Genomic DNA, 14201 nt, shown 5'->3' on the forward strand with positions numbered 1-14201 from the left:
CGAACTGTAGACTAAAATACAGAAAGATTATTGAAAAGAAAACGAAAGAGTTTGAGAACAGGAATCAAACCTTGGAGATTAAGTGGCAAACTCTGAAGAAAACATTGATTGATTCTGCCAGAGAGGCATGTGGTGAGGTTGTGTGCAAGGATAAAAAAATCAGAACTCCCTGGTGGACACAGGAAGTTAAAGAGGCAGTGAAGGAAAAGAAGAAAGCATATCAAAAGTTCCTGTCAAATAAGTCAGCTTTTACTCTTACAGAATACAGAGACAAATGTAAGAAAGCTAAACAGTGTGTAAAACTAGCTAAACAAAAGTCATGGGAAGACTTTGGCAAGAATATAGAAAATAAATATCAAGAAGGTGGCAAAATATTCTAGAGGTTGTTGAAGAAGCTTAGGAATGGAGGAAAGAGTGCTGTAAAAGGAATTAGAGATGATAAAGGTGACATGAAAACAGGAGAAAAAGATATCCTTGAAGTATGGAATAATTACTTTGAAAAACTGCTAAATGAAACAAGCAGTGATGACAGCACAGTGATAAAAAACACTGACCAGGCATGCAGTCAGGAATACATATCCATACTTGAAGTAGAAAAAGCCATCAAAGGCTTGAAATGTGGAAAGGCAGCAGGAGTAGATGATATTCGACCAGAAATACTGACGTATGGTGGTATAAGAGTCTTACAGTGACTGCACTTCATACTTCAGAAAGCTTGGACAGAGGGACGAATTCCCGATGATTGGAGTAGAGCTCTCATAGTACTCATATATAAAAAGGGAAATAAAACTGAATGTGAGAATTACAGAGGTATTTCCCTACTGAGTGTTCCTGGCAAGATCTATGCAAGTATACTTGAGAAACGGTTGAGAAGAATTGTGGAAGAAAAGCTTGGTGAAGAACAAGCTGGATTCAGGCCAAATAGAGGCTGTCAGGATCAGATCTTCACTTTATGACAAATAGTCGAGAAAGCATGGGAATATAACAACGATCTGTATTTAAGTTTTGTCGATTTGGAAAAGGCATATGACAAGGTGCCAAGAGAGAAGCTATTCAATACACTGTAGTTATATGGTGTCAATCAGTGGGGCATTATATCAAGCAATACTTAGTCTTTATTTGAGTTGTAAGTCAGCAGTTAGAATTGAAGGAAGTACAGGAAAATGGTTTAATGTTAAATCTGGTGTGAGACAAGGATGTGCATTATCACCTCTGTTATTCATTATCTATATGGATCACATTATGAAGGAATGTGGTGTATTAAACCTGATATCAAAATTGGAGATGTTAATGTCAGCTCTTTGCTTTATGCAGATGATGTTATACTTCTAAATAAATCCGCTACAAGTCTGCAAGATTCTCTGACTAAATTGAATAGCTGTTGTAATAGATATGGTATGAAGGTCAGCAATAAAAAGACAAAGACAATGAAAATAGGCAGAATCACCGAAAATGTCAACTGTGTTGTGAATGGAGAACCTGTGGAACAAGTAAAACATTTCAGCTACTTAGGCACGATTTTTACTGAAGATGGTAAATTAAATATAGAAATAGACAACAGAATCAGCAAAGCTGGTATGGTGGGAAGTCAATTGAATAAATTCATATGGAATAAGAAAGAAATTAGTCGGAACACTAAATTAGCTGTATACAAGACAGTGTTCAAACCAGTTTTAACTTATGGATCTGAGAGCTGGGTCAGAAGTAAAACACTTGACCAAAGACTAGACACCGCAGATATGAGAGTCCTCAGAAAGATTAGAGGCGTGAACAGATGGCATCAATGGCAATATCATATTAAAAATGAGGATATTAGGAAAGAACTTGACATTGTCAGCATCCAGGAATGCATTAGCAGAGCTAATCTCAGGTGGTATGGTCACTTAAATAGAATGGGAGAGGAAAGATTAGCAAAACAAGTGTGCTCTGCCAGGTTGGCAGGAAAACGACCCAGAGGAAGACCAAGATATAGGTGGATTGATACGGTACAAAGTGCCTTAGACAATAGAAATATAAGATCTGATAATGTTGGAGTCTTGACAAGTAACAGACTGATTTGGAGGAAAATTGTAGATAGGAAGTTAGTAATGATGTAATTTTTTCATGTAGTACTGTCATATCCTGTACACCCCTTGAGGGTACATGGCAGGAATTTGATGATGATGATGATATACATAATCTCTAATAAGAGCATAAGAAATCTATCACAACTTAAAGTAATCATTTTCAAATAAAAATTTTGAATATTACAATCAAATATATAAAAAAAGAAAAACAGTACTTTGTAAAGGAAATTTATTTCTTCATATTTATTTTCACAGTACAAATAAACTTGAAGGAAAAAAATTATTCTGTTTTATCTTTTGTATTAAGATCTTTATGATGCAAAAATATAAGGCTGAAAATAAATACTCCAAACATCATTGAAAATGCACTAAGGTAATATGGGTATGCAGATGGAATAAATCTCTCATACTGTGTGTGCTCCAGTGGCCGGACAGACACCTAAACAATATAACAGAGACAAGTTTACTTTCAATCTTATGTAGTTAATATATTCAAAATTATATACCGTTCTCTAAGCACCACTTAAATACTACTTGCACATTATCATCATTCAGTCATACAATTAACAGCGTTTCAACTGGTCTGAATTTTTGACATCTTGTTAGATATTAAATTTTTAAAAAAATTAGAGATTACTATCAAATGCAGTGCCTTCCTAACCTCTTGGTAACTTCTATGAAGCTAAATTTGTGGAAGAAAGACAGTGGATGAGTAGAATCAAAATTAACTACTTCGAACTAGTTCCTGAATTAGTCAATCTTTGGAGGAGCAGGTAAGGAAGGTATTTCTCTGAGAAATTCAGGTTTGTTTGTTTTTTTAACTTGAAACTCATAAAACTCACACAATTTTTTGAACAGTAACAGTATTAATGAGGGACAACATCACATGGCAGAAGGAATATTGCTACGAACCACTATCTTATCTAGAAAAACTGGAAGAAATGCATAACCATCACTGGATAAAAGTGAAGACCAAATTTAAATTAACATCCATCCTAAATTGCCTTAACACTCTTTCATACCTGTCCAGCATCTATTTACCCTGCAGTATGGAAGCAATCCAATATTCTGCCTTTCCACAGAGAGGGAGAGATAAGAGTCAACCATCAAACTATCATCTCATTGCCCTCACTGTGGTTCTCTTGAAAATAATGAAGAATGCTATCAACAACTATCTTCATTATCCAGAAGATGACTACCAATATGGATACTCTGAAATTATATCAAATTATATATTTAGTTTAATCCTTTATCCAAGTATAAGCATACAAAGTTTGCGTCTGAAGTAGCTTCAGGACTGGGGCAACTCGTAGCAAAGGTAGACAAAGCTTCACATCACTTGCCTTAGTATCACATAATGCAAAGCACATCTCCTTGCAGACATGTATAATGCTATGCATTATGGAAAGGGTCACCACCCAGACTGGTTTCAACCTTTATTGATGTCTCTTCAGTGGGAGCCAGACGTGATAAAAAGGTTGAAGCAATGCAGAAGTCATGTTTACCTATCTGAGTTGCCAAAGGGTGTGACACCTTATTATTAAATTACTCTGGATTTTTTTTCCACTTGGTTAAAACTATAAATATAATATGTGACACCTTTTGGTATCACACTATTGTTTGGGGAAAAACTGTCAGCTATGAATGATTAACCAGGTTTGACTCAGACTTTCATTCAGTAAAACTAAATGTTAAATACTGTAAAATTTCGATGTTGCTAAAATAAATTATCTAAAAACATAGACTTTTGACAGTAGAAATTCACCTGAATTTTCTTATACAAATGTATATTTTATTCTCTATGTAAAGCCATCTGTATAAAGAGCAAAATAAGCCCAAAGGGAATTAACTCGCTCATTGTTTAAGAAGGGATATAGTAGTATTGAAACCAAGCGCATCGCCCGAAATTCAGCATGTCTTTTGAAGAATGTTCACAAGACCCATCGCAGGTGACCTTCAAGGTCAATATTGAAAGCGCGCAGCGTGAATCAAAAAGAAAGGCCTGTAGGCAAGATTAAGGCAGTAAAGGGTGGAAGTAAGATTGTCGGCGAATTTTCGAGAAACATAAAAGGTTCTCCAAATTACTAGCAAGATTCGCACATGGATGCTAGTGGTCCCAAAAACTTAATCAAAGTGCAGGGACTCTGGTGTATAAAAGGGTTGGTTCAAAGATGAGAGAGGCTTCCTTTTCTGTATCCTGAGTGATCCATCCAAGAGAGAGAGACATCGAGGACGAGGTGTCGTATTATTCTCAGTGGGAAGACTGAGAGGCCCATCCACAGATAGTCGTTCCAGTCACAGCCGAAGATATCCAGAGGCAAAAAGTTATGGAGAAATCTTGCCGTATTGGTCCTGATGTCAAGTAAGCACGCGACCTGACCTATGCAGAAATCCTTTGCCGGACAGTTCAAGACGCCGGAAAAAGCCTACCCTATATTTCGCCAGCTGCCACGACTATTCCTCGGTGCCTGGTGTCGCTTCGAGGAGAATTCCAAAACGCGAAACCGAGGAGAGAAACCCCACTCAAGTGTGGATAAGGAAAGAAGGATGGAGGACGCATACAAGATAGGAAGAGACCCATGTGACTATTTTTTTATAGTTTGTTTGTGATTTAAGAAAGGATTCCCAATCGAACTGCTAAGTTGTCTGGTTTAAGGAGATAGTATTTAGAATGTTAATATTCCTCGAAAATGTGTATAATCGCAAATGAGTGAAGCATGAGCGCAGTTAATTTCCCTGGGAGAAAATATTGAGTTATTGAAATTTCTTTGATTGATTATATGTGTACTTATGATTGAATTTTTTGATAGAGTATGTTCCTGATGTCATACCATTGGAATGTTTGAAACTCAATGAGGTGGATTGTATAAATATTATTGCCTAGGTTATGATTAAGTACTTGAAAGGAATGAGATTCTGAGAGATATATTTGTATACATGTATGTTGTATTTTGATAGCCACTAAATTGGGAATGTTAAGCGCACCTAACGAATTCATGTTATGTGTATAACTTCCTGATAGTTTTAATATAAAGTATGCTGTTTGAAAGTCTAAGTAAGTGCGGGAGAGATCAATAGAAACCAAAGTTGAGTGATTGAGGAAAACTAAGCATTACCTTCTATAAATGAATCTTGTGATTTCATGTGATGTATAATTATTTGATTAGAAATTAAACTGTTATTGTTGATAAAAATAGCTGTTCGATTCAATCTTTTTGCAATGCACTGATTCAAAAATAAACTCTGACCTGATAGTGGAACCCCAATGATTAGTAGTGATTAATGAATAAATTTTGCTATGACTGCAAATCTTGGCTAAAATAGGATATAAGTGACTAATTGATCTACTAGGGTATAAAAACTTTCTTTTGCCTATAAGGGAATTTCAGAGGCACAGTCTTCAATCAAATAAATATCTGGAGATCCCAGGCAAGAAAAATTATACTTATGGTAGAAGAATAAAGAAGAGAAATGATAGAAAACGAATATTAAGTTGAAGAAGCATTTAAGATACGAGAATATATATATAAAAACAAAACCTCACAGTATTACAATGGTGCAGTTGACGCAAGAAATGTCCCCGTTTACAATGGCGCAGCTTCGACAGGATAAGATCCACAAATAGATAAAGGATTAAAAAGGGGATCAGGATCAGTATTGCAAAAGATCAAATCTAAGTGCATTAACAAGTGTGTATATATGTGTGTGTGTGTGTGGTTAGTGATCAGAACTACTTGAAATTTTATATATAGATATTGTACAAAATTTCTTTTCAAAATAAATGTGGATAATTTAAATTCTGAAGCCATGAACACAATGGGCGATAAAGAGTTCTTTCGAACAATTAATCCCCAACTCATTATACCACAATTCTCAGGGGAAGATCATGATGATGTGTTATCATATTTTTAAATTTGTAGAAGAAATTAGGAACCTAGGAAACTGGTCGGATTTCCAGCTTCTGATCGTTGTGAGGAACAAATTAATTGGAAAGGCTAAAAACTACTAGTACTCTTCTCCAATATTGAGAGATACTTTAGCATATAACAAGTTCAAAGAAGCCCTAATATCCAAGTTCTCCACGGTCAGAAGTGTGGGTCCAAGCCTATGGAAGTTGCAAAGGTGCATGCAAGAAAAAAAGGAGTGCACCACAGACTACTATAACAGATTGCTAACTTTGGCAAACAGCCTTAGCATATCTGTTGAAGACAGGAGCCATCTAGATTGGGCAACATTTAACTAATTTAGACTAGGAGTAAGGGAAGAATTCCGTGAGACTGCATATAAAAAGAAATTAAACAATTTAGATGAGTGTTTCCTTGCTGTAAAAGAAAAAGAACAAAGAATGGGTGACTTTCATCCTGTATCTAGCACCAGTCAAATTCATGTCAAAAGTAAGGAATCTAACTCCAAGAAGGACGAACGGAAGGACAAAAAACCAGAAATTTTGAGAGGGGAGTGCAAAAGAACATTGAAAAAACTGAAGACAAAAACGGAGCGTTGTTCATAAATAAAATTGAAGATGAGAGAATGACCACCCCAAATATTAACGAATCCTTGACAAGGGAAGAAGTACAATTGATGATAAAACAAGAAGTAGAAAGATTACATCAGCCCCTAATAGAAAGACTTGATTTAATTGTTAAACAACTACACGAAGTAGTGAATAAAACAACTACAGAAACTCAGAGTTACAAACGAAAGGATAACAGGGGGGAAGGCAAGGGGGGAGCACCCCAATGCTATAACTGTAACAAAATAGGACATATAGCCAGGAACTGCTTCCAAAATAGAGGAAGATTATACAGGAACAACCAATTTGAAACTAATACGATGGGGGTAAGCCAACATCACACAAACTGGTCAAATAAATTTAGAGAAGAGAATCCATGTCAACACAACAAACTAATGATCATTATTCGTGGAGAAATAAAGGGGATACACTGTAATGTTCTGTTGGACACAGGATCACAAGTCTCAGTTGTGACAGAATCCCTGTTCAAGAGACTAAAGTCTAGAATCGATAACGGAGTCACAAAACTTCAGAAGCCAATCAGACTACATGCTATAGCGAATTCTACCATTTATGCTAACAGAAAACTAAAGATAAGCATGTGGTTGTCCAATTTTGATTTGAATGTCTTACCTGAGCTACTCATTCTCCCAGAGACATCTAGATGTGGGTCTCGAATAATACTAGGAACCGACTTCTTAAAAAGGCATGGGTTCTCGTGTAATTTCAGCACCCAGGAAGAAGTCTCCCTGATGGGGATGAAGCAAGCTACTCAGAGATTTCGAACTGATAGAGCCAGTGAGGGTAGAATGATAAACAACCACTATTATAGAGAAAATAACTTGAGGTGAGTGAGAATGTAAACGGAAAGGAAGAGAATGATCCCCCAGTAATTAGAGACACCCAACAAGATGATGTGAAAAAAAACTTTCACATTTCAAGTGTGGCAGTAAATCAGGAGAAGGATATAGAGCCCACAGAAGGTAATGATAAAGGCGCAATAGAAATAAACTTTATAGAGGAAAAAAAAAAAAAAAAGGAGAAATGACAGACGTCCTACATGTCCAGATCACATGCAGTTACGCACCCTACCAAAACTATGGAGAATTCAAAAGGCGAAAAAAGGTAATAGTAATGAGCGCACTAATTGTGAGGGATCTAAGATAAACAGAAGTTCCCATAACGATTCAAAGTGGATCAGGCACAGAAAACATGAGGCTAATGTACAATCACAGTGGCAGTTTAATTATGCCAACTTCCTTTGTTTTCTTTTCATGCTTAGAAGAATGATAAGTGGATTGTTAGGATGGAATTTAGCTATTGCTACAAAGGCTGCATCCTTACTAACTGATTGTGCAAGTCTTATGAATAAGTTTAACAGAAAAATAAGTAGGCACAAAACTTTGAAAGATAATAGGGAAATTAAATGAGAAAGGAGCACCGTATAAAAACATTGGGGGGGGGGGGGGGGGGATGACAAACCTGGGTATTGTCCACTCCAGAGAGAGAGAATAACACACAGCACACAGTTAACGTAAAGAAAAATTTTTATCATCCACATTCGTGTTCGAAAAAAATTTTTCATGAAGGATGGGCCTATCTAAAATTTCGATGTTGCTAAAATAAATTATCTAAAAACATTGACTTTTTACAGTAGGAATTCACCTGAATTTTCTTGTACAAATGTATATTTTATTCTCTTTATACATTAACTCGCTCATTGTTTAAGAAGGGATATAGTAGTATTGAAACCAGCATCGCCCGAAATTCGGCATGTCTTTTGAAGATTGTTTGCAAGACCCATTGCAGGTCACTATTGAAAGTGTGCGGAGCAAATCAAAAAGAAAGGCCTGTAGGCAAGATTAAAGCAGTAAAGGGTGGAAGTAAGATTTCTGAGAAACATACAGGGTTCTCCAAACTACTAGCAAGACTTGCACATGGATGCTAGGGGTCCCAAAAACTTAATCAAAGGTGCAGGGACTCTCGTGTATAAAAGGGTTAGTTCGAAGATGAGAGAGGCTTCCTTTTCTTCATTCTGAGTGATCCATCCAAGAGAGATCAAGGACGAGGTATCATATTTTCCAGTGGGGAAGACGGAGAGACCCTTCCAGTCACAGCCGAAGATATCCGGAGGCGAAAAGTTATGGAGAAATCTTGCCGTATTGGTCCTGATGTCAAGTAAGCACGCGACCTGACCTATGCAGAAATCCTTTGCCGGACAGTTCAAGACGCCGGAAAAAGCCTACCCTATATTTCGCCAGCTGCCACGACTATTCCTCGGTGCCTGGTGTCGCTTCGAGGAGAATTCCAAAACGCGAAACCGAGGAGAGAAACCCCACTCAAGTGTGGATAAGGAAAGAAGGATGGAGGACGCATACAAGATAGGAAGAGACCCATGTGACTATTTTTTTATAGTTTGTTTGTGATTTAAGAAAGGATTCCCAATCGAACTGCTAAGTTGTCTGGTTTAAGGAGATAGTATTTAGAATGTTAATATTCCTCGAAAATGTGTATAATCGCAAATGAGTGAAGCATGAGCGCAGTTAATTTCCCTGGGAGAAAATATTGAGTTATTGAAATTTCTTTGATTGATTATATGTGTACTTATGATTGAATTTTTTGATAGAGTATGTTCCTGATGTCATACCATTGGAATGTTTGAAACTCAATGAGGTGGATTGTATAAATATTATTGCCTAGGTTATGATTAAGTACTTGAAAGGAATGAGATTCTGAGAGATATATTTGTATACATGTATGTTGTATTTTGATAGCCACTAAATTGGGAATGTTAAGCGCACCTAACGAATTCATGTTATGTGTATAACTTCCTGATAGTTTTAATATAAAGTATGCTGTTTGAAAGTCTAAGTAAGTGCGGGAGAGATCAATAGAAACCAAAGTTGAGTGATTGAGGGAAATTAAGCATTACCTTCTATAAATGAATCTTGTGATTTCATGTGATGTATAATTATTTGATTAGAAATTAAACTAAGTTAAGGGGATAAAAATCCCTTATTGTTTTTCAGCCAGTAAATGAAACTAAGATCGAACACTACGATCTGTAACGTTTCATGCCGACGAACTGTCAGCGTATCCAAGCGTAAGTGACCACTTGGTAGTGCCACACCACGGCAACTCGTTGCAAAGGTGAAGCAAGCTTCCTCACTGTTCTTGATATTTTCTCATAATGTAAAACACAGCTCTTAAGAGATGTGGTCCTGTTTTACATTACGAGGAGAGGTCACTACCCAGACCGGTTTCAACCTTTTTTGAGGTCTCATCAGTGAGTAGCTAGACCTACTTAATATCAGAGTTTAAGTGAAGAAAACTTACATACTCTTGCTATACGATTGACCGAAAGGTGTGTCACTATATTACATTATATCAACCTCGCCAGAAAAAAATAGCCTTTTGGCTTTTCATCGTAGTTATACTATGTTATAATGTAATATAGTGACACACCTTTCGGTCAATCGTATAGCAAGAGTATGTAAGTTTTCTTCACTTAAACTCTGATATTAAGTAGGTCTAGCTACTCACTGATGAGACCTCAAAAAAGGTTGAAACCGGTCTGGGTAGTGACCTCTCCTCATAATGTAAAACAGGACCACATCTCTTAAGAGCTGTGTTTTACATTATGAGAAAATATCAAGAACAGTGAGGAAGCTTGCTTCACCTTTGCAATGAGTTGCCGTGGTGTGGCACTACCAAGTGGTCACTTACGCTTGGATACACTGACAGTTTGTCGGCATGAAACGTTACAGATCGTAGTGTTCGATCTTAGTTTCGCTTACTGGCTGAAAAACAATAAGGGATTTTTATCCCCTTAACTTATATCAACCTCGCCAGAAAAAAAATAGCCTTTTGGCTTTTCATCGTAGAAATTAAACTGTTATTGTTGATAAAAATAGCTGTTCGATTCAATCTTTTTGCAATGCACTGATTCAAAAATAAACTCTGACCTGATAGCGGAACCCCAATGATTAGTAGTGATTAATGAGTAAATTTTGCCATGACTGCAAATCTTGGCTAAAATAGGATATAAGTGATTAATTGATCTACTAGGGTATAAAAACTTTCTTTTGCCTATAAGGGAATTTCAGAGGCACAGTCTTCAATCAAATAAATATCTAGAGATCTCAGGCAAGAAAAATTATACTTATGGTAGAACAATAAAGAAGGGAAATGATAGAAAATGAATATTAAGTTGAAGAAACATTTAAGATATGAGAATATATATATATAGAAACAAAACCTCACAGTATTACAATGGCACAGTCAACGTAAGAAACCCCCCCCCCCTGTTTACAGTACCATTGTTTTAATGGATAAAAAGTCTACTAGCAGTAGGTAGTAATTCACTTACAGTGAATAACACCTGTCATTAATCTTCAAATCTTATCGGCAATTGTGCTAATGACAATATTTCATTCATGCTCCTCATTTGGCAAACCTTGCGATGCTTATATATTCAAAGCTTCTAGAGCACCTAAGTTGTTTTGCAACCAAAATGAAATCTTTTCTCCTCATACAAAAAGCTCTTCTTCCTCACCTAGGGCAATATCCCAAACCTCAGAAAAACAATGGATATCTCTTCTAGGATATATTAACCCAGAATTGTTCCAAAGCACAAATAGTTCATGTACACTAGTGTACACAACCTACAGCAAACGCTATTTTTGAAGATTACAACTGCAAAATTCAGACGAATCAGCTTGTGGCAATTTGTATAACTGACGATTTCAAGTAGAAAGCAGGTACACATTTATATTGGGTGCAAAGGGGGGTAACATGGCGCCACTCAATAAGATAAGCTGCACTAGATGAACTGTGTTTGAGGAAAGTTCTTTTTGAGAAGAAATAAAGTTGCACACTTGGATGTCTTGTAATGTCTCAAAGACATCTCGATCAAAGCTTCTCAAACTGCTGGTTGCCATCCCATGTGAGGTTGAATAACTGAATGTGGGGATCATGAAAAATTTGGCAACAGTAAAAAGTTTCTGAACACTCAACGACCAAAAATTAATTCAAAATCAAACGCATACTGAATCCGAGGTGTTTTTGCAGTGCTCACCAGTGTTGTATCACGCGACTTCACTGCAGCCTTGGTTCTGCACACAACATGTGCACCTAATGCAACGCCAACGAACACTGCCAGAAACACCTCGGCTCAGATTCGAGACTATTGTATGCTATGAATTGCAGTGTTTTTACTGTATATACAAAGTTTTCTGCTCTTACAAAAAAATTATGGAAAATAAAGACTTAATATTTTCCTACCGTCTCACAACTGAAAAATATTTTTTCGGTTATGGATAAGTGGCTAGATTTAGACAGAAGAGGTAAAAATACTGCTGACAACATGGCAAAGTCTTCACTATCGGGTTGTAGTACACCTAAATTGACAAGAAAATATGTCGAATCATTTCTGCGATATGGATTTACTTCTAATAATCACGATGGCATGGAAAAACCTTTTTCGCTTAATTTGTAATGAAGTTTTGGCTGTGGAGAACATGAAACCAGCCAAACTAAAATAACATCTTAATACCAAGCATGCAATGTACTGAAATAAACCAAAGGAATATTTTGAACTACTTTTAAAATCTTCAATTAAAGAAAAACAATGTTTTGAGAAATTTGTTACTGTCAACGAAAAGTATTTACTTGCAAAAACTAAAAAGCAAAACAAGAGGAGAAGATCTCATGTTACCTACTGCTATTAAAATGTCAGAATTATTTATGGAAGAAAGTATGGGGATGAAATTTGTAAAATTACTTTATCGAATGATACTGTCTCCAAAATAATTTCTGAAATTAGTAATGATCAATTCCAGCAGCTTATTACTAGGCTTAAGGGCAGCCCAAAGTTTGCAATTCAGTTAGATGAAACAACTGATATTTCTAACATGGCACAGTTGTTACTTTATATAAGATATGTTTATGAAGGAAGCATACATGAGGAATTATTGTTTTGTCGCCCCATTGGAAGGGCACACAAGAGGCGAAGATATATATATACCTTAAAGTCGATGAATGTTTCACAAATGAATATTTACAATGGAAAAATTGCGTTACAGTCAGTACAGATGGTGCTGGAGCAATGATGGGCGAGAATGTTGGATTTGTAGCAAAAGTTAAAGCAGGTTGCAATGAGCATATCACTTTTACTCACTGCACGATCCATCAGGAGGCACTCGTAGCCAAAAAAATATCACTAGAGTTAGATGTTGTGCTTTGGGATACTATCAAAATCATTAACTTCATTAAACCTATGCCCTTAACAGTCATTTATTTTCAAGCCTTTCCAAAGACATGGACTCCGATTACAAAAGCTTATTACTACATCCAGAGGTAAGGTGGCTCTCAAGAGGGCAAAGTTTAAACAGATTATTGAAATTGAAAGATGAAATTGTTATATTTTTGACTGAGCAGAAATCTGATTTTGTTAATTTTTTTCATAATGACTTATGGCTTTCAAAACTATTTATTTGTCAGATATTTTCTAAAAACTCAATGATTTAAACATGTTGCTTGAAGGAAAAAATTGTAACATATTTATGTTAAAAGATAAAATTGAAAGTTTTGCTAAAAAAGTTAACATATGGAAGAATAGGGTGGAAAATGGTTCTTTAGAAATGTTTACAGCTACAGATGATTTTATAATTGAAAATAACCTTCCCAAAGGATTTAATTGTAAGAGTAATAATTGATCATCTGAAGTGCCTAGAGACACAGTTTCCAAAATACTTCCCTTCAAATTTTGATTCTAAAAAACTAAGTTGGGTTCATAAACCATACTAAATTGAAATCAAAAACTCAGTCATCTGCCGTTAAAAGTTCAAGAAGAATTTGCCGATTTATCAAGCAACACGGGTTTAAAACTCGAGTTTCCCAAAAGATATTTAAATGAATTTTTTTGGCTTGGGATTAGGACAGAATTTCCAGCAATTTCTGAAATGGCCCTAAACATACTTCTGCCATTTTGTACTACGCATTTATGCAAAGTGGTGTTCTCAGCATTGGCGATTATAAAATCAAAATATCGATCACTGTGAAAAACGTTGAAGATGCTGTACATTCTGCAGTTCAAATATTCAGCCAAGATTTAATTCTTTATGTAAAAATAAACAAGCACATCCATCTCATTAGCATGCAAATTTGCTTTCGTCTTTAATAAATGGTAAAATTATGTATACGAAAGAATTATTTTAAAATAAATTTCTTTATATTTATTTATTATCAGTAAATGTTTGATTTGTATACCTAGTTTATATACCTATATACCTGGAGGCACGTAAAAATTTCTTGGGTGAAAAGGGGTTGCAAGTGGAAAAAGTTTATGAAGCCCTGATCTAAATGATTTCACACAGAAAAGAATTAATGGAAAGCTTGAAGAAGGCCACAGAATTACTGATATTGCCAGAGAGTTTGGAATCTCACATAGCATTGTATTTGGGCTGGCTCTGCGCAGCATTTGGAACCAATGCAATGTGTTCCAGACATTTGCTAAGAGGTCACCCTCGCTCTACCATGGAGCATGAAGACATTTTTGGTTATAACAGCAAAATGTAATTGACACACTCCATCAGAATGGAGACTTACAAGACAGCTTGCAA

The 14201-nt window shown here is 36.0% G+C and overlaps 1 protein-coding gene across 1 annotated transcript in view; it reads right to left on the reverse strand.

Moving 5' to 3' along the window:
- Window positions 1-2278: 2278 nt before the first annotated feature.
- The window catches only part of Ost48 (dolichyl-diphosphooligosaccharide--protein glycosyltransferase non-catalytic subunit Ost48), a 98580-nt gene continuing 86657 nt past the window's right edge, over window positions 2279-14201 (reverse strand). Inside the window, exon 11 of the mRNA XM_090391409.1 lies at window positions 2279-2505. Within this exon, the coding sequence (XP_090247535.1) occupies window positions 2347-2505 (159 nt within the window). The 3' untranslated portion in view covers window positions 2279-2346. The remainder of the gene's footprint in view (window positions 2506-14201) is intronic.

Source organism: Typopeltis vanoorti, chromosome 4 (assembly GCF_054136105.1).
Source record: "Typopeltis vanoorti isolate ZY-2024b chromosome 4, IOZ_Tvanoo_1.0, whole genome shotgun sequence".
Taxonomy (NCBI): Eukaryota; Metazoa; Arthropoda; class Arachnida; order Uropygi; family Thelyphonidae; genus Typopeltis; species Typopeltis vanoorti.